At 42.8% G+C, this 21,206-nt stretch overlaps 1 protein-coding gene across 1 annotated transcript in view; it reads left to right on the forward strand.

The window, feature by feature from the left end:
• Positions 1-21,206, forward strand: part of TPO (thyroid peroxidase) — a 127,596-nt gene that overhangs the window by 9,121 nt on the left and 97,269 nt on the right. Inside the window, exons 4-5 of the mRNA XM_075269599.1 lie at positions 10,169-10,298; positions 12,038-12,244. Of these exons, the coding sequence (XP_075125700.1) occupies positions 10,169-10,298; positions 12,038-12,244 (337 nt within the window). The remainder of the gene's footprint in view (positions 1-10,168; positions 10,299-12,037; positions 12,245-21,206) is intronic.

The raw sequence follows: 21,206 nt of genomic DNA on the forward strand, positions 1-21,206 counted from the left end.
AATATGGGGCTAACAAATTTGGAAAACATTACCCAGATTAATTTGTAAATGTTTAAAGAATTAGAATAAATTTAATTGACCAAATCCTTCTGTAAATAATTAAAACATGAGGAATTCATCATTTTAATCTGTTTTTAAACATCTCTTTTTTTCCCCTAATATAAACATGATCAATCAAAGCGGCAAGTACACAATATCGGGGATTTAGGTCATTTTTGGAGCATTTATTTTATAGCTTATATTTCTTCTAATAAGATTCTTCTTGGTTCTTTTGTTTGCGAATAAATAATGGATATTTATAAATTAGATTGTTCGGTATTTCTTCAGAATTATAACTTATTTAGCTAAAAAAATGAAGGACTGTTATAGAGAATGTACCTGTAAGTGGCAAGCTCATTAAAACAGCAGCCCAGTGGTTAAGTGCTTTAACACAATAACTAAGTACAGACTCCCTGGAGACCAGTGTTCAGCGTCAGTTCATATTCGACTTCTTAGAACTTTTGGAAACAACTGCATAGAGTGAAAGGGCTTCATTGTAGGTTCTTAGCAGGTGGGAATTTGCTACGCATCATTTTATCAGCAGGCGATCCGGAACATCGGAGCTTAATGACATGACGTTAACTACAGATTGTTTACTAAATATTTTCTCTTAAAATATAAAATTTACCATTTTCCGAGTATTTATTTACTGTACTGTTTTCCATGTATTGTTTGCTCACATTCACGTTGGTGCTTGCTATTGTCTTGTACATACTGTCTATTCTCTCTTGCTGTTTGTTAACTGTATTCATATTCCTGACCTCTGGCCTTATCTTTGATTATTCTCTTGGATTCTGATTCTGTACTACATTGCTTGACTGTTACCGACCCCTTGGCTAGCTGACCTCCCTTTTGTTCTTGTTTGTCTTGTCTGCATTCTGTGTCATCACCTATATAGAGGAAGGGTTTTCCCGCCCACTTGTCGTCTGTCACCTAGGACAGTTCAGGCAAGTAGGCAGGGACAGGGATGGGGGTTCAGCTTAGGGATCACTGTCTTATCAAGCCCCTTCCCCCAGAGTTCACCAGCAGCTACTGGGGAATTGCTCCTCTAGCAATCCCCTTAAAATATCCTTCTCTCCCTCTGCCTATATACTTGGCTCATTGTTTCAAGATGTTCCCAGTAATTCTAGTGGTTTATAATTATCTTGGAGTGCATTGAACTCTCTGCCTGAGAAATGCTTGCAGCTTCATGGGGCATAGTGAACAGCCTATTGCCTTACACACACAACATCTGCATTGGTTGTTTTTTTCTGAGACTTTAAAAATGGATGACCTATGTTTAGGCCTCATCCATATGACCAAAAGTACTTCTGATGCGGGGCTGAGTCTGCAGTGGAATTCACTTCCAAGTGTCATCTTAGCGCATTCCATTTTGCTTTTATGTCTATGGAGTCTTCGGATCCATCCTCTTCTGTCTTGCCAAGTGTCAGCTGAGTACATTCAGTGTTGCATTTATGTTTATGGGGGCTTCGGATCCACTCCATTCTTTTTTATTTTTTTTATAAATTCTTAATTTATTGACACAAATCAAAGATGTACAAGATATAACAATTTAATGTACAAAAAGTAAATGCAATATAATTGCAAAAAGGAGTATTGAGTCGTAATGTCAATGTCTTTTTACACGTGGGCAGGGAGGTAAAGAGGGATTAAAGGGGGTAAGGAGCAGGGGTGTAACTTGAGTGGGTACAGAAGGTGCAGTCGCAAGGGGGCCCAGAAGCCTCAGGGGGGCCCATAAGCACTGGTATCAGTATTGAGATTGCAGCTTCCATCTGGCCCATAAACCAAGGAGACCACAGATTACCCTAACCACACTAAGGTGGATTAAACTCCTTAATATCCATAACCCTTACTATTAAGAAATCACTGTAGGGATGAGGTTGGGGGCCCGGACAAAAGATTGTACCGGGGCCCACAAGACTTTAGTTACACCACTGGTAAGAAGAATCCATCCTGTTCTGTCATGCCAAGTATCATCCAAGTGCATTCTGCTACAAAGTCAGCCCCATGTCAGATGCTTAAAGGGATCTTGATTTTGTGCAGGGGGTTTTAGGATAACTCATCAATTAACTATGCATGGGGGTGCAACAACTGGCTGTTTGAAGTGGAACAGCGCTTCCTGAGCAGCACTTCAACTTCACAGACCATGCGACATCTTAGTTGCATAGCCTTACTGCAGCTCAGTCTCATTCAAGTGAATACTATGCACAGCCATTGCACACATTTATGGTGCTGTGCTTGGTAAGTACTAAAGTGGTTGCGGCATTCATGAGAAAGATGCCGCCTCCTTAAACATCTGATCAGCCAAGAGTCCAGGATCCAGACCTCTGCCAATCTTTAATTGAAGATCTAGCATAAGGATAGAACTTTAACTATAATAAAGATAGAAATAAAGATAGAGTACTGTGCAAAAGTTTTAGGCAAAGGTGGAAAAATGCTGCAAAGTAAGATTATTTTTAAAAAATGTACCATAAGTGTTGATGGTTTATTTTTGTCGATTAACAAAATTAAATGAATAAAGAAACAAGAAATCTAAATTTCATCAATATTTAGTGTGACCTTTGCCCCTTGCCTTCCATCAGTTCTTCTAGGTATAGTTGCAGACAGTTTGTGAAGGAACTCAGCAGGGAGGTTGTTTCAAGCATCGTGGACAACTAAGCACAGATCTTCTGTGGATGTAGGTTTGCTCCAATCAGTCTGTATCTTCATGTAATCCCAGACAGACTGGATGATGTTGAGCTCAGAGCTCTGAGGCGGCCACATAACCAATTTCACACCAAATATTGATTTCATTTACATTTGTCTTATGCTCATTCACTTCATTGTGTTAATGGACAAAACTAAACTATTAGTGCTTGTATTTTTGAAATCTTTCTTACTCTGCTGCACGTTTCATAACTGCCTAAAACTTTTGCACATCACTGTATAAAAAGGTATAGCTTTTTTCCTATATAGGGTATTCAGTAAGTAAAAATATATACTGTGCATTATGAAAGACCAGGGGCAATTAACACCATAGTCTATGTAGTGGGACATAGAGATGTCTGGAGGTAATGATGTCCCCATAAAAGATGTAAGACTGAAGATACATAGGAAATCATGTTATGGATTCCATAAGAGAGAAATATAGATAATGAGTCAGGGTTGCAAATTATTCATTTTTCTCTTCTGGGGTTTCTTACTAAAGAGGTAAGCTTGTAAGTAAGATCTACCAGCTGGCTAAATATACAAAGATATTTATTTATTATGCTTACTTATATAGCGCCATCATATTCCGCAGCGCTTTACAGACATTGACAGTCACTGTCCTATATAGGGCTCACAATATACATAAAGATATTGCTGCTTTGCACCCCATTCCAGCAATGTCCTTCCCTGACTCTGCCATGGCCCTGTTGGATCTGGCTTTGGTTATCCTCTGAAGCACAATGGACAGCACCAAGTGGCCAAAGCAACCGACACTCCTGGATTAAATCATATCTCTTCTCATGCCATATTTGAAGGGAACTCTGACCAATTCCCATTATCTGAAGTTATATTTTACTCTATCCTATACATAGAAACAATGTATTTTGATTCTATTTTTTACTCCTCCTTCTGACCTTGACCTTAACTTCAGCTTTATTCCTGGATTATTCTCCTACCTGATCCAGTGGCTTATGTTGTATTCCTGGTTTGGCCCACTCCTCCCTGTTTCCCTAGCTAGCCCACAGACTACTAGCCCTATCCACCTACCTACCTAACTCAGCCATAATATATCCCCCAATCATACTTACCTGTCTTCTGTGTCCTGGAGATCAGTTTCTTCAGTGTCGCCGGCATCTTCTTCTGTGGACTTCTTGCAAATGCATGATATGCGCTCTTCACTTCTGCCAGCGAGTGTACAATAAAGCTCTATTGCGCAGGCACTAGCAATAGTGGAGGAGATGACGCCTCATGCCAGAGGATTGAAGACGAAAGACCGAGGATACGTAAGTATGATGGGGACCGGGGAGTATTGGCGATGCATAGTTTCTGGAAATGCGGAAACGGAACGCCACCAGATCATCAGAAAATATGCCTGGGGCGGTCACATGACGGTCCCAGGTATATAGATAAATATAGATTAAAAATAAATAAAGTCAATTAGAAGTTAGGCAAGGGAGTGAGTTTAGTTTAGGGATTCACTGCACTGCTGCACTGTGGTGTTTGGCACTTTTGGAAAAGTATTTTTTCCGCATTGTGTTGTTTGGCTCTTCTGCAACATGTTTTCTGCTGGATACCGGTATTTGGTGCTTCTGGGGAGGTTTTATGCTGAAATGTGGTATTTGGTGTTAGAAGAGGTATTATATATGCTGTACTGTGCTACCTGGTTGCCACTGGTGAGGGTATTATGTGCACAGAACAGTAGCTATTGTTTTGCACCATGTGGCAGTATTTCTTGTGACAGCAGATTAACTGATGAGGCCAGAGAAGCCTTGGTTTACAGAATCCATTGAGGTTACAGCATAGCGATCTCCCAAGGCAAGAAATAGGGCAAGCGGATTTCTACTGATGCTTCAGTAAATGTGCTAAGCAAAGTAATGCATAGGAGAACAGACCCTTTAAGTCTAAAGAAAACCGATTCTGATTACCTTAAGGAACCCTTAGCTACGTTCATGTACATCAGAGAGAACATGAATGAAACTTTCTCTCGCTCCTGTTTAGCATCCAGTAAGCATCACCAAAGGCTTTATAGAGATCAATACAAAGTTATGTTGAGATCAGCTTAACCCGCTTTGACCTCATATGGAAGGCAATGATGACATACGCTGTATACTAAAACAAGGAGAAATCACTCGTAGTTTTTTTCTTCAATATCTTCCTATTTTTAACTACTGCTTAGCTGTTCCTTTATATGCCATATAATGCGCTACAATATACACATCTTATGACACTGTTTAATTCAATCACTGATAGGTATAGTGAATAATCACCCTAAATTTCCTTTATGAAAGTGCTGCTAAAAGATGACAAATGTAGATAAAAGCCTGGTCTTAACATCAGCATTTTGGGAAAGCTAATGTATTCCAAGCTACGGCATATATGAGCTTTGCTAGTTAAAGTGTACCTCCGGTGATCCACTTAGGATATGCACCTAAGTGTGTAAATTCAATTTAATTTAATCTAGAATTAAATACGAGGGTGCTGTGCTGTTTGGTAGTTTTATTCAATTTCAGGCTGCACACTCCATTCATTTAATATAGGGCAAAGTTGGAGGAAACTTGAATTACTAAAACCTCTTACTTTCTTCCCGCTGATGTCAGCAGCATGAACAGATAGAAAAGTAGATAGATAGATAGATAGATAGATAGATAGATAGATAGATAGATAGAAAAGCAAATAGATAGATATAAAATAACTTGCATATATTACACTACATTACACTATATTACACATTGAATTATTTGTCATTTGTGTGTCTATAAATGGAATTTTGCTAGTTAACGAAGTCCTGTGATCACAGCAGCCTTGACGCTGATCCAAGTAAGCTAGGACAGAAGAGGAATGGGGGAGGAGTGGCAAGAAACACTTCAAATAAGTACCGTACATGAATATATAAGAGTTGATAGGACAGCAGATGCAGTTCAGAGCCAGAGTAAGAACCAGTAATATATATACTGATTAAAATGGTTAACACAACGCCGTGTGCTCAACATCCCCTGGGCCGCACCAACTCCAACCCCACAATGGTGTTCACCAGGTGGGGATAAACTTGGCGGTAATGCTGAGCAGAGCGGTACGGGTCAGGAAACTCCAAACACACAGCGCACCATAAGTCACAGCAAATCACTGAGACTCTTACCAGCAGACGTTTCAGGTTGCGATGTGGTCCAGGAATCCAGAAGGCTGCAGCAGGTGGCAGCAGAGAGTAAATCGTAGTCATACGGTCCAGGTCATCAGCAAGAGCGCAACACAGTACAGAGGGAAATCCAAGTGGAATGTCAGGCAGGCCGAGTCGGTAACAGGAACAGTAGAGGAGTACAAAGAGGCGTTCAGGAACAGAGGTCTAGAGGCAAACTGAGGTCATTAACAGGAACAGAAAGAGTACAGAATCAGGAGGCAATGGCAAGATGAAAGATCAAGACAAAATGATCAGGAAGACAGGAAATCTGACAAGGGAATGCTTACTATCAGGATATGGAGATCAACTTAATAGTCAGCACTGGAGAGCTGCCAGAACCAGCTTAAAGAGGACTAAGTTAGGGCACATGCGGTTTTATATACCGCTAGAAAGCCGACAGTGCACTGAATTCACCGCACTGTTGGCTTTCACGTTCTGTGCCCCAGGTGAAGAGCTATTGGTGCCGGTACCGTAGCTCTTCACCATCAGAAGGGCATTCCTGACAGTCAGTCAGTCAGGAATGCCCTTCTTCACAGCAGCACCTATAGCGCTGTACTGTGAGAGCGGGAGGGAACGCTTCCCCCAGTACTAGTCTATGGACGAGTCCTGTCAAGAGAGGAGGTAGGCTTTCCTCACCACTCTCACAGTACAGTGCTATAGGCACTGCTGTGAGGAAGGGCGTTCCTGACTAACAGTGAAGAGCTACAGTACCGGCACTGATAGCTCTTCACCCGGGGCACAGAACATGAAAGCCAACAGTGCACTCAGTTCAGCACACTGCCGGATTTCTAGCGGTGTATAAAACTGCCTGTGCCCCAACTCCTGAAAGGTCCTCTTTAAATAGCACACCAGAGGGTGGCGCAGAATCTCAGCGAAAAAACCCTTCTCAAAACCAGGGAATCCAGACATACAGAGATTAACCCATGCCAGCCCTCACCAGCCCTGACCAGCCGCGAACAAGAGAAGTTTTTCTTTTACACTGAAGGAAACAGCTCAGCCGAAGCCGCATTTAAATCTCAAACTCTAATTTTAAAAACTTTTATTCTCATTCGAGTAAATGGGAGATGAGCCGCAGAAACTTGGCTCGGTCATTACACTGAGAACTGAGCTGTGCTTCTGAATTCATTCCCTCTGTTAGCTGCGGCACAGTGACTACTATGAATGGCGGATCGTGCTAGGGGTACGTCAATATCTTTAACAATTTTTCAATTCATATACACATATATACACATGAAGCTTTTATAGAATTAATAAATTAAATATTTGGCCCTTTCTGGGATCACATCAACAGTTATAAAGTACAGAGTTGGGCCATTGGCGTCACAACCAGGGTGGCACACATAGCTATGGTTGTCATGCCATCCAAATGTATGAGGCATTGAGCTAAGGATGGGGACCTGGGTAAGTCCCATTCGGCAACTGGCTTAAAGGGAGTCATAGTCCTTAAAGTAACTATAGATCAAAGCATTGTGAGTGACCATAGATTTGCTGGAATGGTTTTCTAAGGCTAGGATCACACCTGCTCCCGATCTCCATTGGCGATTCTTTCCCCCCAAATCTGCTTAAAAAATGCAGAGGGAAAAATTCTTCAAGCAATGCTTTTCTCTCCACATTTTTCAGGCGGAAACGCGACAGACACATTATAGTCTATGGGGCCTGCAGATTTCCATGGGTAACCGCTTTTTAAGCAGATTAGGTTTTTGTTTTCCAAGTCCCCAAGCGGAACAGAAGAACAGAAACCTGAAGACAGGTGTGAACCTAGCGTAAGTCCCAAGGTATTCCCAAGGTGAATACCAATAGGATAAATTGTATTGTGTGGTAAGGTTATTAAAAGATACTTTGTTTGCTGTTTAGTATTGGGGATGCCACTAGATATCCATATATCCAGATTTAGGCATGGGAGGGAATCTAAATGGTAATTCCCTGACTGAAGTGTCTCAAATATTAGGTTGAGAAAAAAAATCAGACTTTCAGATGTTTTCAAGCTTAAAAGCCAGTTTTTGGTTTATTCTCCTTGTTACACCACCAATATTTCATCTTTTCCAGCGCTACTGAATGGTAGTCCTTCAGGTCAGGAAGTCCCATAATCTCCATGTCCATTGTCTTGTAAGGATGAAACTTGTTTTTGGAGTGCGGTAATGGAGGCCTCAGTCTAGTTCCTCTACCTCCCCTGCTGATGCTCCGACTCTCGGTAATATGACCAACTCTACTTTATAGACTGCGGCCAGAGTACAGTCATTGATGTAGGACAGAGTAGCACAGAGAAGTCCAGCATCTGCCAATCTAATCGCCGCGGCTTCTGGGATCCTCCATATATATACTAGAAAGTAAGCTTATCTAGTGTAAGGAATGCATTGGTAAACATGACTTTTCCTTCATAACCCCTTTACGTTTGTTTATTCACTTAGCTCAGGGTAACAATAAGTGTGAGTATGGCAGAGACTTGTATTATTCGTAGCTCAGAATTAAATCCAAGCATGAGTTTATGAGTATGCCGGAGAATAATTCCTCACTATTTTGTACTGTCTTTTTACCATGTTTACTGCAAAGCTGACTGTATGCTTAGTGTGAATATTAGATTTATGTTTAAGCCTCGGATTTGGGATTTACAGGCATTGACTTTATAGTAGTAGACTGTCGAGAAGTCAGAAAAGACTCTTTGTATAGGTTGGAGGGATTATTCTGAACTTGTGATGGAAAGTCCATTGTCTGCATAAGGCCATATTTTATGTTGTGCTCGGCCCATCTGAAAACCTGTGATATCTGGGTGAGATCTTATAACATTAAACCACGTCCCCTTTGCTGAGTCAAAAATTAGGGGTGATAAGGGGTACCCCTATCCAATATTTATTTTATAATGTAGATTGTGAGACCCATATAGGGATCACAATGTACATTTTTTTCCTATCTGTATGACTTTTGTATGGGAGGAAATCCATGCAAACACGGGGAGAACATACAAACTCCTTGCAGATGTTGTTCCTGGCAGGATTCAAACCCAGGACTCTGGCGCTGCAAGGTTGTTCCTGGCAGGATTCAAGCCCAGGACTCCAGCACTGCAAGGCTGCAGTGCTAACCAATGAGCCACCGTATCACCCTCTATCCCTAGCCAACATTTTTGGTGATTACATTTCTGGCATAATAACCCTAATACTGTACAATTTTCTATTGTTCTTGGTTGTTTTGTTATTGTTGATATTATTAGGCTAAGTTCATATCTACTAATTTTAAGTCCACTGTTCTGATTCATTATAGGATCAGATCAACTGACTGAAAAATTATATAATAATGGATAATGGAGTGGCACCTGAAGGTCTTTATGTTCATCTGAAAACAAGATGGAAGAATCAGACACAGAGAGAATGGGGCTGATTTATCACAAACAGCATTGTCCCCATAATCGCTGCCCCTCTGGAGTTCGTACCTATTTTACGACAAGGTGCACGCTTCCTAAATTAGGCTCATCGTCCAAGGTCCATTTACCTAAACCCACTCTACACCAACAAGAATGGAAACTGGCATAAGTGATGATATTTGACAGGCTACATTGACCCACCCCATGACACCTCACTACACCTATTGTGAGGAAAATGGCATGCATGGTTCAAAACTGAAAAAAATATTGCAATTTTGTACAAAAATTTACAAAAATTGTGACTTTCTACATCACTTGTACTCCAGTCTTCTGATGTAAGCCCTCATTCACATCAGTGTTTGAATTCCGTCCAGGGGAGTCCGCATGGGGACCCCCCCCCCCCAAACGGAATCCCAAATGCAAATGCAAACGCTGGTGTAGTAAAAGCACATGGACCCCACAGACTATAATGGGGTCCATGTGCTTACCGCTAGGTCTCCACAGGCACCGTGCAGACAGGAAAGTAGTTCACCATCTACTTTCCTGTCTGCATGATTCATGCGGACAGTGCGCGGCAAGCACACAGACCCCATTATAGTCTATGTGGTCCGTGTGCTTTTACAGCACAGCGCTTGCAATTGCGTTTGTAGTCCACTCGGGGGGTCTCCATGCGGGCACTCCTGGACGGAATACAAAAGCAGATGTGAACGAGGGCTAAGCCATGGTAAATCAGCCCCAATGTGTTCCATTCTATTAGATTTCGAGTCTATTTACGACAGATCAGAACAATGAACTTACAATAAGCCGATGTGAGCCTAGCCTTATATGAAACATTTCATTGAAAGGATTTTTTATATTATTACAAAGTTTCATATTTTCATGATATATTTCTATATATTTATTTCGTTTAGACATAACCCGTCCTGGGGAGCCTCAAACACTCTTTTATTAAGGTGGCTACCATCACAGTATGAAGATGGAATAAGTGAGCCAAAGGGATGGAATACAGATTTCCTCTACAACAATTTTTCTTTGCCTCCAGTAAGAACCTTTCAAGACAAGTGAATTCACAATGTTGCAGGCTTTGTAATGTAAATGCAATCTGTTATTTTTGTGCATGACTCCCGCTGTGATTGTGCCGCTCTCTAAAGCCTTTTTAAATAAAACTGAATTTGTTTTAATAATACTTGAAACATTATAAATAATAGTATTAATAAATTCCAACAAACCAACATCTTATAAAAAGACATGGCCCGCACATTCAAATAATATACATTGATCTCTGCTTCTCTGTAAAATCTACATAAATGAACATGAGGTTCTTAGTATACATATTGATCAAGGTGTAATAAGCCCATTAAAAACTTCATGGTGACTGCCAAGGTGAGAATAACTGCTCTTACCTTTCATCAACCCCGCCAATTCCTGTTCTTAGCATCTGTAAATAGGTACAGCTACACTGATTCCAGCACAGTTGGAACTTTTTCTCTAGCCCCCACTGTTCCTGAGCAACAAGCACAGTTAGTTTTGGTCCCTGATGTGCTAGTTATACTGTAATGTCAGAAGGGCGGTGTCAGGCAGGGGGTGTGATCCAGAGCTCCAATCAGAGGCAGCTAATGTCAGAGCTCAATCACACCTCATGTCTGTGCCTGCCTGACATCACCCTCCTGACAGTACAGAGCAAATCAGACACCAAAACTAACTGCACTGATTGCTCAGGAACAGTGGGAGCTAGAGGAAAAATTCCAACTGTGCCAGAATCATTGGAGCAGCAATTATTGATTAATGTAAGGATCTAAACTTTTTCAAGATGGTAAAAAGGTTAAGGGAACAGCCAATAAATACTATTCTGTGCTGTACCCATGGCTCCCATAGGGAACACTTGTACAGGTAGCTATGCTATTTCTGTAATGATATGCTATGTACTTAGCTGTGCTATACTATTTCCATACCTCCCTTTCTCTTCTATCAGAGTTACATTAACATTGTAGAGCATTATTTCTCAGCTGTTCCTGTAAGTGCCCCCTATCGGTTGTGACTTGTGATCACTCATTCCGATTTGGACAGTGATTTGCCAAGATGGTAATCCCATAGACAAAGATTGATGCCAGTTCAGATAAGATGAATGGGCTCCCCTTCCGTCCAGTTCCCATTAGCTGTGGCAATGTGAAGACAAGAGCTGACTACCCTTCATGTATCATTGTCCTTAAAGAGGACCTTTCATGTTCTCAGACATTAGAAGTATTATATACTGCTAGAAAGCTGATATCATGCTGAATTCAGATTTGTTAATAAGCACTCCGGGGCCAGAGATATCAGTTGACACTGATATCCCAGAAGGTCGGACCTTACAGCTCAACTCATTCCTGGGCTTAGAGGAACACTCCCCCTGACAGTATAAGGCTATGGAGTACGGTAAGGAGGTCCTTCCTCATAGTCCAGTGATGACGAGCAGGGATATAGGTACCAAAACTGACGGAACCGATGTCTATAGCACTGGGGTGCATACCGGCAAAGGAGACAGCGCACTTATTTCAGTCAGCTTTCCAGCGCTATATAAAACCGCCAATGTCAGAGGACAAGAAAGGTACTCTTTAAGGATACATGTAGCACGACTGAATTAGCAATAGAACTAGTGCAGGAAAGACTTTGGTACAATTATCGGACTTACCTTCAATTCTATGTAACATCACATATAACACATTGCAATGCTCTGCTTGGCTCTGCCCAATCTGTATCATTTATTGAAGCCAGTACTCACTTTATATTTCATTTTACAGGTACGAGAAGTTACAAATAAAATAATTCATGCACCAAATAAAGCTGTACAAGAAGACACCGTCTACTCCCATATTATAATTGAATGGGGGCAATACATAGATCATGACATGGCTTTTACTCCACAAAGTATTAATATAGTGAAGAATATGTGGGGTTCAGACTGTCACTGTGCCAACAGGAACCCCAAGGTGTGTTTCCCTATAAAGGTAAGTGCTATTAGCATATGTAACACTGTAATATATAGTATGACAATGCTATAGAAGACTATAAAGCGTACATGGAAGGGGAGAGAATGTGTATGGAGATTCCTGACCAGTTGTTTCAGTTGAGATTTGTCTATATAGAAGTTTAGTCATAAATTAGTTATACTGTAGGTGGGCAAAAGTTTTAGGCAGATGTGGGTGTGGGATTCTGCAAAGAAGGATTGAAGAAATAGAAGTCTTAATAGTTTATTTTAGCAATTAACAAAATTAAGTGAATGAAGAAAAGAGAAATCTAAACCCCATCAATATATTTTATGTCACCACCATTGGAGGAGGCGTCCTGGAAGTGATGATATGGCGGCCGCAGAGCCCTGATCTCAACATCATCCAGTCTGTCTGGGATCACATGAAGAGGCAGAAGGATTGCAGCAAGCCTACATCCATAGATCTGTGCTTAGTTCTCCAAGATGGCGGAAACAACCTCCCAGCTAAGTTTCTTCAAAAACTATCTGCAAGTGTATCTAGAGGAAATGATGGAAAGCAAAGGGCAAAGGTCACACCAAATATTGATGGGATTTAGATTTTATATGACAAAATAAACTATGAACTACTCACTTTACAGAAAAAACATTTACACAGTATTGTGTATGCAAGATAAAAGTACTGTCCAACAATGATGTCTATATAAACCAACTCCTCAAAGTAAACAAAACTCTGGGCAAAAAACAATCCAAATCACACAAAAACTGAGCCACCCAGAAGGCATAAATAATCACAATATCAATATAATAAAATACTGAAAAATCTTTATTGCAACATATCATAAAATGATTAGAGATGAGCGAACACTAAAATGTTCGAGGTTCGAAATTCGATTCGAACAGCCGCTCACTGTTCAAGTGTTCGAATGGGTTTCGAACCCCATTATAGTCTATGGGGAACATAAACTCGTTAAGGGGGAAACCCAAATTCGTGTCTGGAGGGTCACCAAGTCCACTATGACACCCCAGGAAATGATACCAACACCCTGGAATGACACTGGGACAGCAGGGGAAGCATGTCTGGGGGCATAAAAGTCACTTTATTTCATGGAAATCCCTGTCAGTTTGCGATTTTCGCAAGCTAACTTTTCCCCATAGAAATGCATTGGCCAGTGCTGATTGGCCAGAGTACGGAACTCGACCAATCAGCGCTGGCTCTGCTGGAGGAGGCGGAGTCTAAGATCGCTCCACACCAGTCTCCATTCAGGTCTGACCTTAGACTCCGCCTCCTCCAGCAGAGCCAGCGCTGATTGGCCGAATTCCGTACTCTGGCCAATCAGCGCTGGCCAATGCATTCTATTAGCCCGATGAAGTAGAGCTGAATGTGTGTGCTAAGCACACACATTCAGCACTGCTTCATCACGCCAATACAATGCATTAGCCAGTGCTGATTGGCCAGAGTACGGAATTCGGCCAATCAGCGCTGGCTCTGCTGGAGGAGGCGGAGTCTAAGGTCGGACCTGAATGGAGACTGGTGTGGAGCGATCTTAGACTCCGCCTCCTCCAGCAGAGCCAGCGCTGATTGGCCAGAGTACGGAATTCGGCCAATCAGTGCTGGCCAATGCATTCTATTAGCCCGATGAAGTAGAGCTGAATGTGTGTGCTAAGCACACACATTCAGCACTGCTTCATCACGCCAATACAATGCATTAGCCAGTGCTGATTGGCCAGAGTACGGAATTCGGCCAATCAGCGCTGGCCAATGCATTCTATTAGCCCGATGAAGTAGAGCTGAATGTGTGTGCTAAGCACACACATTCAGCACTGCTTCATCACGCCAATACAATGCATTAGCCAGTGCTGATTGGCCAGAGTACGGAATTCGGCCAATCAGCGCTGGCTCTGCTGGAGGAGGCAGAGTCTAAGGTCGGACCTGAATGGAGACTGGTGTGGAGCGATCTTAGACTCCGCCTCCTCCAGCAGAGCCAGCGCTGATTGGCCGAATTCCGTACTCTGGCCAATCAGCACTGGCTAATGCATTGTATTGGCGTGATGAAGCAGTGCTGAATGTGTGTGCTTAGCACACACATTCAGCTCTACTTCATCGGGCTAATAGAATGCATTGGCCAATCAGCGCTGGCCAATGCATTCTATTAGCGTGAACTGAGTTTGCACAGGGGTTCTAGTGCACCCTCGGCTCTGCTACATCAGATTGCTACATCTGATGTAGCAGTGCCGAGTGTGCATCAGATGTGTAGTTGAGCAAAACTGACTCAGCACTGCTAAGTCTCTGCATTCGCATAGGAATGCATTGGCCAGCCTTCGGCCAATCAGCGCTGGCTCTGCCGGAGGAGGCGGAGTCTAAGGTCGGACCTGAATGGAGACTGGTGTGGAGCGATCTTAGACTCCGCCTCCTCCAGCAGAGCCAGCGCTGATTGGTCGAGTTCCGTACTCTGGCCAATCAGCGCTGGCCAATGCATTCTAATAGCCCGATGAAGTAGAGCTGAATGTGTGTGCTTAGCACACACATTCAGCTCTACTTCATCAGGCTAATAGAATACATTGGCCAATCAGCGCTGGCCAATGCATTCTATTAGCTTGATGAAGCAGAGTGTGCACAAGGGTTCAAGCGCACCCTCGGCTCTGATGTAGCAGAGCCGAGGGTGCACAAGGGTTCAAGTGCACCCTCGGCTCTCCTACATCAGAGCCGAGGGTGCGCTTGAACCCTTGTGCAGCCTCGGCTCTGCTACATCAGAGCCGAGGGTGCGCTTGAACCCTTGTGCACACTCTGCTTCATCAAGCTAATAGAATGCATTGGCCAGCACTGATTGGCCAGAGTACGGAATTCGGCCAATCAGCGCTGGCCAATGCATCCCTATGGGAAAAAGTTTATCTCACAAAAATCACAATTACACACCCGATAGAGCCCCAAAAAGTTATTTTTAATAACATTCCCCCCTAAATAAAGGTTATCCCTAGCTATCCCTGCCTGTACAGCTATCCCTGTCTCATAGTCACAAAGTTCACATTCTCATATGACCCGGATTTGAAATCCACTATTCGTCTAAAATGGAGGTCACCTGATTTCGGCAGCCAATGACTTTTCCAATTTTTTTCAATGCCCCCGGTGTCGTAGTTCCTGTCCCACCTCCCCTGCGCTGTTATTGGTGCAAAAAAGGCGCCAGGGAAGGTGGGAGGGGAATCGAATTTTGGCGCACTTTACCACGTGGTGGTCGATTCGATTCGAACATGGCGAACACCCTGATATCCGATCGAACATGTGTTCGATAGAACACTGTTCGCTCATCTCTAAAAATGATAAATAAATAGCAGCAGAATTGGATGGTACTAAACACAATACTAGGACAACCCTAGTGTGAATGCTAAACCAGGTAGGCACAGTGTATAAATACTGAATCTCAAGGTGGAATGTGCAGATACCTATATTATAATATATTCAAACCCAAAAATGCTGAAAAAAGGGACTATAATAAAGAGATGATGAATGCCTCAAAATAGGGCAGACACTATAGGATGATAAATACAATGTCACATAATATAAATACTGCAGGCTGACCGGTGAAAATATATGTGTATAATACACCACAACATGTCATCAAGCAGTATAAACACAACCCAAATCCAGCAGGGGAGATACAAACACAGTATATAGGACCTCCAATGTGGAGTATGGTACCTGAACAAAATAATCACTCATAGAGTTAAATGCCTGTAATACCTGTAGCCATGATGATACCTCAGGTCAAGCACCACACATAGGACACACAGCGGATGGGATTTAGATGGGATGGGATTTAGATTTTATATGACAAAATAAACTATGAACTACTCACTTTACAGAAAAAACATTTACACAGTATTGTGTATGCAAGATAAAAGTACTGTCCAACAATGATGTCTAACCTGTCTAACCTGGACATGCTACAAGATTATAGAGAGTCCCATGTTGGAGCTGACTACACAAAGGTTCTTCATTAGTGTTATAGTCAAAGTCAAAGTCTTATTTTTTTTGTCCCATATACTGTATGCAGGTATAGACAGCTACATCCTCATCCTACTAATATTATAAATGTGAAAGTTTGGATGTTTGTGTGTTTGTTACTCAATCACACAAAAACGTCTGAACAGATTTGGATGGAATTTGGCACATAGTTTGTAACCTCAATGAACACATAGGATGCTTTTTATCCCAGGAAATCACATGGCTTCATATACATAAAATGCTCTTGGCAGCAGGACTCTCTCAGCTAATTAGAGATTGCTGATAAAGCCCAGTTTGTTATTTATCTATGTAAACACATACATGAGTCCATTGTGTACAAGCATTTGCATATTATCTGATCTGCTGCAGTGCTGAGACATTGACATGGGAAAACCGCTTTAAAGGGATTCTACCATTAATTTTTTTTTCTAATTACCACGTCGGAATAGCCTTAAGAAAGGCTATTCGTCTCCTACCTTGATCAGTCGCCTACGGCCCGCCATTCGGTAGAAATACCGGTTTTTAACAATATACAAATGAGTTCTCTCGTAGCATTGGGGCAGGCCCCAGAGAACTCTTTTCAGTGACGCCTCCTTCTTCTTCTGCAACTGCGTCTTCTTCCGTCTGGGGTCACGCTCCACTCTTGCACGCATGCACAGTACGCTCCTGTAATTCCTGTAGAACTACAGGAGCATACTGTGCATGCGTGCAAAAGCGGAAAAGAAAATCTAATTTGCAGCAAAATTCTAAAACAACGAGAGATATGAAGGTAGCCAGAAGTCAACAGAGTTCTCCTGAAGTAGAGCTCAGGAGGAGCTGAAACACCAGAGCAGGCAGATCATCAATGCCAACAACACACTCATTATATGGAGTCCCAGAGAGCTGCTGAGATGCCGGAACAATAACAGGCACGGTGCAAGGAATGAGTTCAGCGGCAGGCCAGCTTGAGAGCTGCCGAAACGCTAGAGCAGGCGGATCATCGATGCCAACAACATGCTCATTATATGGCTTCCCAGTGACTGGCTGAGATGCCAAAAAATCACAGGCATGGTGCGAGGAACAAGTTCAGCGGCAGGTCAGCTTGAGAGTTGCTGAATCACCGGAGCAGGCGGATCATGAACGGCTGCAATTTGCTGAAAATACACAGGTATCATCGACGCCAACAACACGCTGACAGAGGAAAGTAAACTAATAAGGGAAATTTTCTAAAGAAACAGAGTGCTGTGTAGGGACAGGCCAGGGTCACAGTGGTAGACTACAGAAGTATATTGTAAAAACCCTATTATGCTAATATGTGGATCTGCTTTGGTAGTTGTTACATGGGGCACTCGATGATATTACTATGTATGATTTATTGATACTGCAGCGGGATTCCTTTGTTACTTATTCACTATGTGAATGTATGGATAAGTGTTTTGTATATTGAATGATGAAATATTTATGAATTGGCCATGAATTTTTATATTATGTATAACTGACTTATTTATTAACCCAGGTCTGGTCTAGCTGTTGATATTAATTGTCCCGGTCATGTGTAATTCTGTATATGCTTTTTATTAAAACCTTTGATAGTTATATGTATAATAAAGGATAAGAACTAGAGATGAGCGAACAGTGTTCTATCGAACACATGTTCGATCGGATATCAGGCTGTTCGATGTGTTCGATTCGAATCGAACATCACGTGGCAAACTCCAAAAAAAATTGATTGGTCGAATTCCATACTCTGGCCAATCAGCACTGGCCTATTAGCATGATGAAGTAGAGCTGAATGTGTGTGCATAGCTCAACTACGCCGGTGGAGTAGTTGAGCTAAGCACACACATTCAGCTCTGCTTCATCAGGCTAATAGAATGCATTGGCCAATCAGCGCTGGCCAATGCATTCTATTAACGTGAGCTGAGTGTGCACAAGGGTTCCAGTGCACCCTCGGCTCTGATGTAGCAGAGCCGAGTGTGCACAAGGGTTCTAGAACACCCTCGGCTCTGCTACATCTGATGTAGCAGAGCCGAGTGTGCACAAGGGTTCTAGTGCACCCTCGGCTTTGATGTAGCAGAGTCGAGTGTGCACAAGGGTTCTAGTGCACCCTTGGCTCTGCTACATCTGATGTAGCAGAGCCGAGTGTGCACAAGGGTTCTAGTGCACCCTTGGCTCTGCTACATCTGATGTAGCAGAGCCGAGTGTGCACAAGGGTTCTAGTGCACCCTCGGCTCTAGTACATCTGATGTAGCAGAGCCGAGTGTGCACAAGAGTTCTAGCGCACCCTCGGCTCTACTACATCTGATGTAGCAGAGCCGAGTGTGCACAAGGGTTCTAGCACACCCTCGGCTCTGCTACATCTGATGTAGCAGAGCCGAGAGTGCACAAGGGTTCTAGTGCACCCTCGGCTCTGATGTAGCAGAGCCGAGTGTGCACAAGGGTTCTAGTGCACCCTCGGCTCTGATGTAGCAGAGCCGAGTGTGCACAAGGGTTCTAGCGCACCCTCGGCTCAGATGTAGCAGAGCCGAGGGTGCACAAGGGTTCTGCTGATTCTGTATACTGATTCTGTATACTGGCCAATCAATGCTGGCCAACGCCAGCGGTGATGCACAGCTGAGTGTGTGCCGAGCTCGCACAGCAGGGCTGAGCGGCACACGGTGTAGTTGAGCAGAACTGGCTCAACACTGCTGAGTCTCTGCATACCCATAGGAATGCATTGGCCAGCCTTCGGCCAATCAGCGCTGGCTCTGCCGGAGGAGGCAGAGTCTAAGGTCGGACCTGAATGGAGACTGGTGTGGAGCGATCTTAGACTCCGCCTCCTCCAGCAGAGCCAGCGCTGATTGGTTGAATTCCGTACTCTGGCCAATCAGCGCTGTCCAATGCATTCCTATGCGAAAAAGTTAGCTTGCGAAAATCGCAAGCTGACAGGGATTTCCATGAAATAAAGTGACTTTTATGCCCCCAGACATGCTTCCCCTGCTGTCCCAGTGTCATTCCAGGGTGTTGGTATCATTTCCTGGGGTGTCATAGTGGACTTGGTGACCATCCTGAGACGGATTTGGGTTTCCCCCTTAACGAGTATATGTTCCCCATAGACTATAATGGGGTTCGAAACCCGTTCGAACACTCGAACAGTGAGCGGCTGTTCGAATCGGATTTCGAACCTCGAACATTTTAGTGTTCGCTCATCTCTAATAAGAACTTGGTTATGTAAGTGGTGCCTTTGTGGGTTATAGGAGTATATAGTAAGGGATGTAACTTAATGACTCCCAGGGTCAGACTTGCCCAAGTTGAGATGGTGAATCCTTTGGTGGGCCCCTGAACCAGAATAGGTCTCTAACCCAGTGTCCTCAGTACTCACCCACACACACCAATGGTGTATGGCATGGTACACTCAGTATACTACATATAGATAGTCAGTGTATAGAGATGAGCGAATAGTATTCAAAACTGCAGTTGAATGAATGGGATCGGCCGGTGCGTGGCCGGCGCCAGCTGCTGGCGCTTAACTCCTTGTTGTTCACCCATTCCCATTCATTCCTATGAGAGCGAGGTATTCGAAACTTTGTTTTGAATACCATTCGAACCAACACTAGCAGTGTACAGTATGTCAACCAACCTAGGTGTTTATATAATAAACTGGGTATAAACAGACTACTGGATGTATTCTTCTATACACAAAATGGGTGCTGAGATTACATCTAGGTGCACGTTACTGCTGCCTTTTCCTCTGGAGAAGGGACTACTACATAGTCTCCCATCTCCTAATAACAAAGGTGATGGGACCAACTATGGCTGAGTTACGTCTCTCCAAGAGTCCTGTGGCAGTCTGATTCAGTAGTATGAATGGCCTAAAACTTGAGTGAGAAAGTGACTTATCTAGTTGGGTGTGTAAAGAAAATGGCCAGGACTTGTAGCTTGGTTATAGGTCCTCTGTACAAGGATGTGACTCAACGATATATCAATAAAAGAATTCCATTGATCTGCAATACAATGCAGACTGTATTTATCACGTGTGAGAAAAGGAAATTGCGGCCAACATCTACCTAGACCTTGATCATGGGCTGATGTCTGAATAGTATGTCAGTACTGGGGAATCGATGCTCATAGAGATCAGACCATGACCAAGGTCCAAACAGACTGAAACGTTAGCCACAATGTCCTTTTCTCCCATTGGCATTGTATTGGAGTGTCATGGTTTTCTTCTATTGTCCAATTGAATGATTCTTTTCGTCTTGCGCAGTGCAAAAACAGTATCAAAAACATATTTTTGGTAAAATTGAACAAAGAGGTATTTCGATTGTGGAAATTTGTGGCATATACAAAGAATATGCCAAAAATAACAGAATGGTGCAGGTCTCATCGCGGGGACTTTCGATTATGCCATTAATATCATGTAAAGATTGAGAGTTCTCAGTAGTTGATACCTTTTTTAATGGCTAACAAAAAATGATGACATATTGCAAGATTTTGGAACTGCTATAAGGTTCCTTCATCAGGCTGTATAACATAATAGCCATTAAAAAAGGTATCAACTACTGAGGACCCTCAATCTTTACATTTCATATCCACTAATACATTACAAAGATAAATTTTTCTTATAAATATTATGGGGAAGGTAGTTTGGTAGCATCAATGGAGTGGACCCAAACAGTCAAGACCGGGACACTAAATTTTATAGCAAACAGATTTATTTAGAAAAAAACAAAAATAAACCTTCTTTTTAAGCACAAAATGAGCAAAATGCAATACAGACTTAACTTCAGGCAAAAGAATGTGAAACAAAACCCTGCTCGTCTGAGCACTAACTAACCAATTCCTACTGTATGTGGGGCTTACTACCAGCCACACAAATCAACAAAAAGAGCACAATACCGACTCACAGTGTTAGGACAAACCCAGGCACTTCTTCTCCTCCCAGGATCTGCCCTGAAGGCTCTGCAGCTGTTTATTGCCCAGTAATGAGCCCAGGACTCACACCAGTCTGAGACCTACTCAAGAC

This window comes from Leptodactylus fuscus, chromosome 3 (genome assembly GCF_031893055.1).
Source record: "Leptodactylus fuscus isolate aLepFus1 chromosome 3, aLepFus1.hap2, whole genome shotgun sequence".
Taxonomy (NCBI): Eukaryota; Metazoa; Chordata; class Amphibia; order Anura; family Leptodactylidae; genus Leptodactylus; species Leptodactylus fuscus.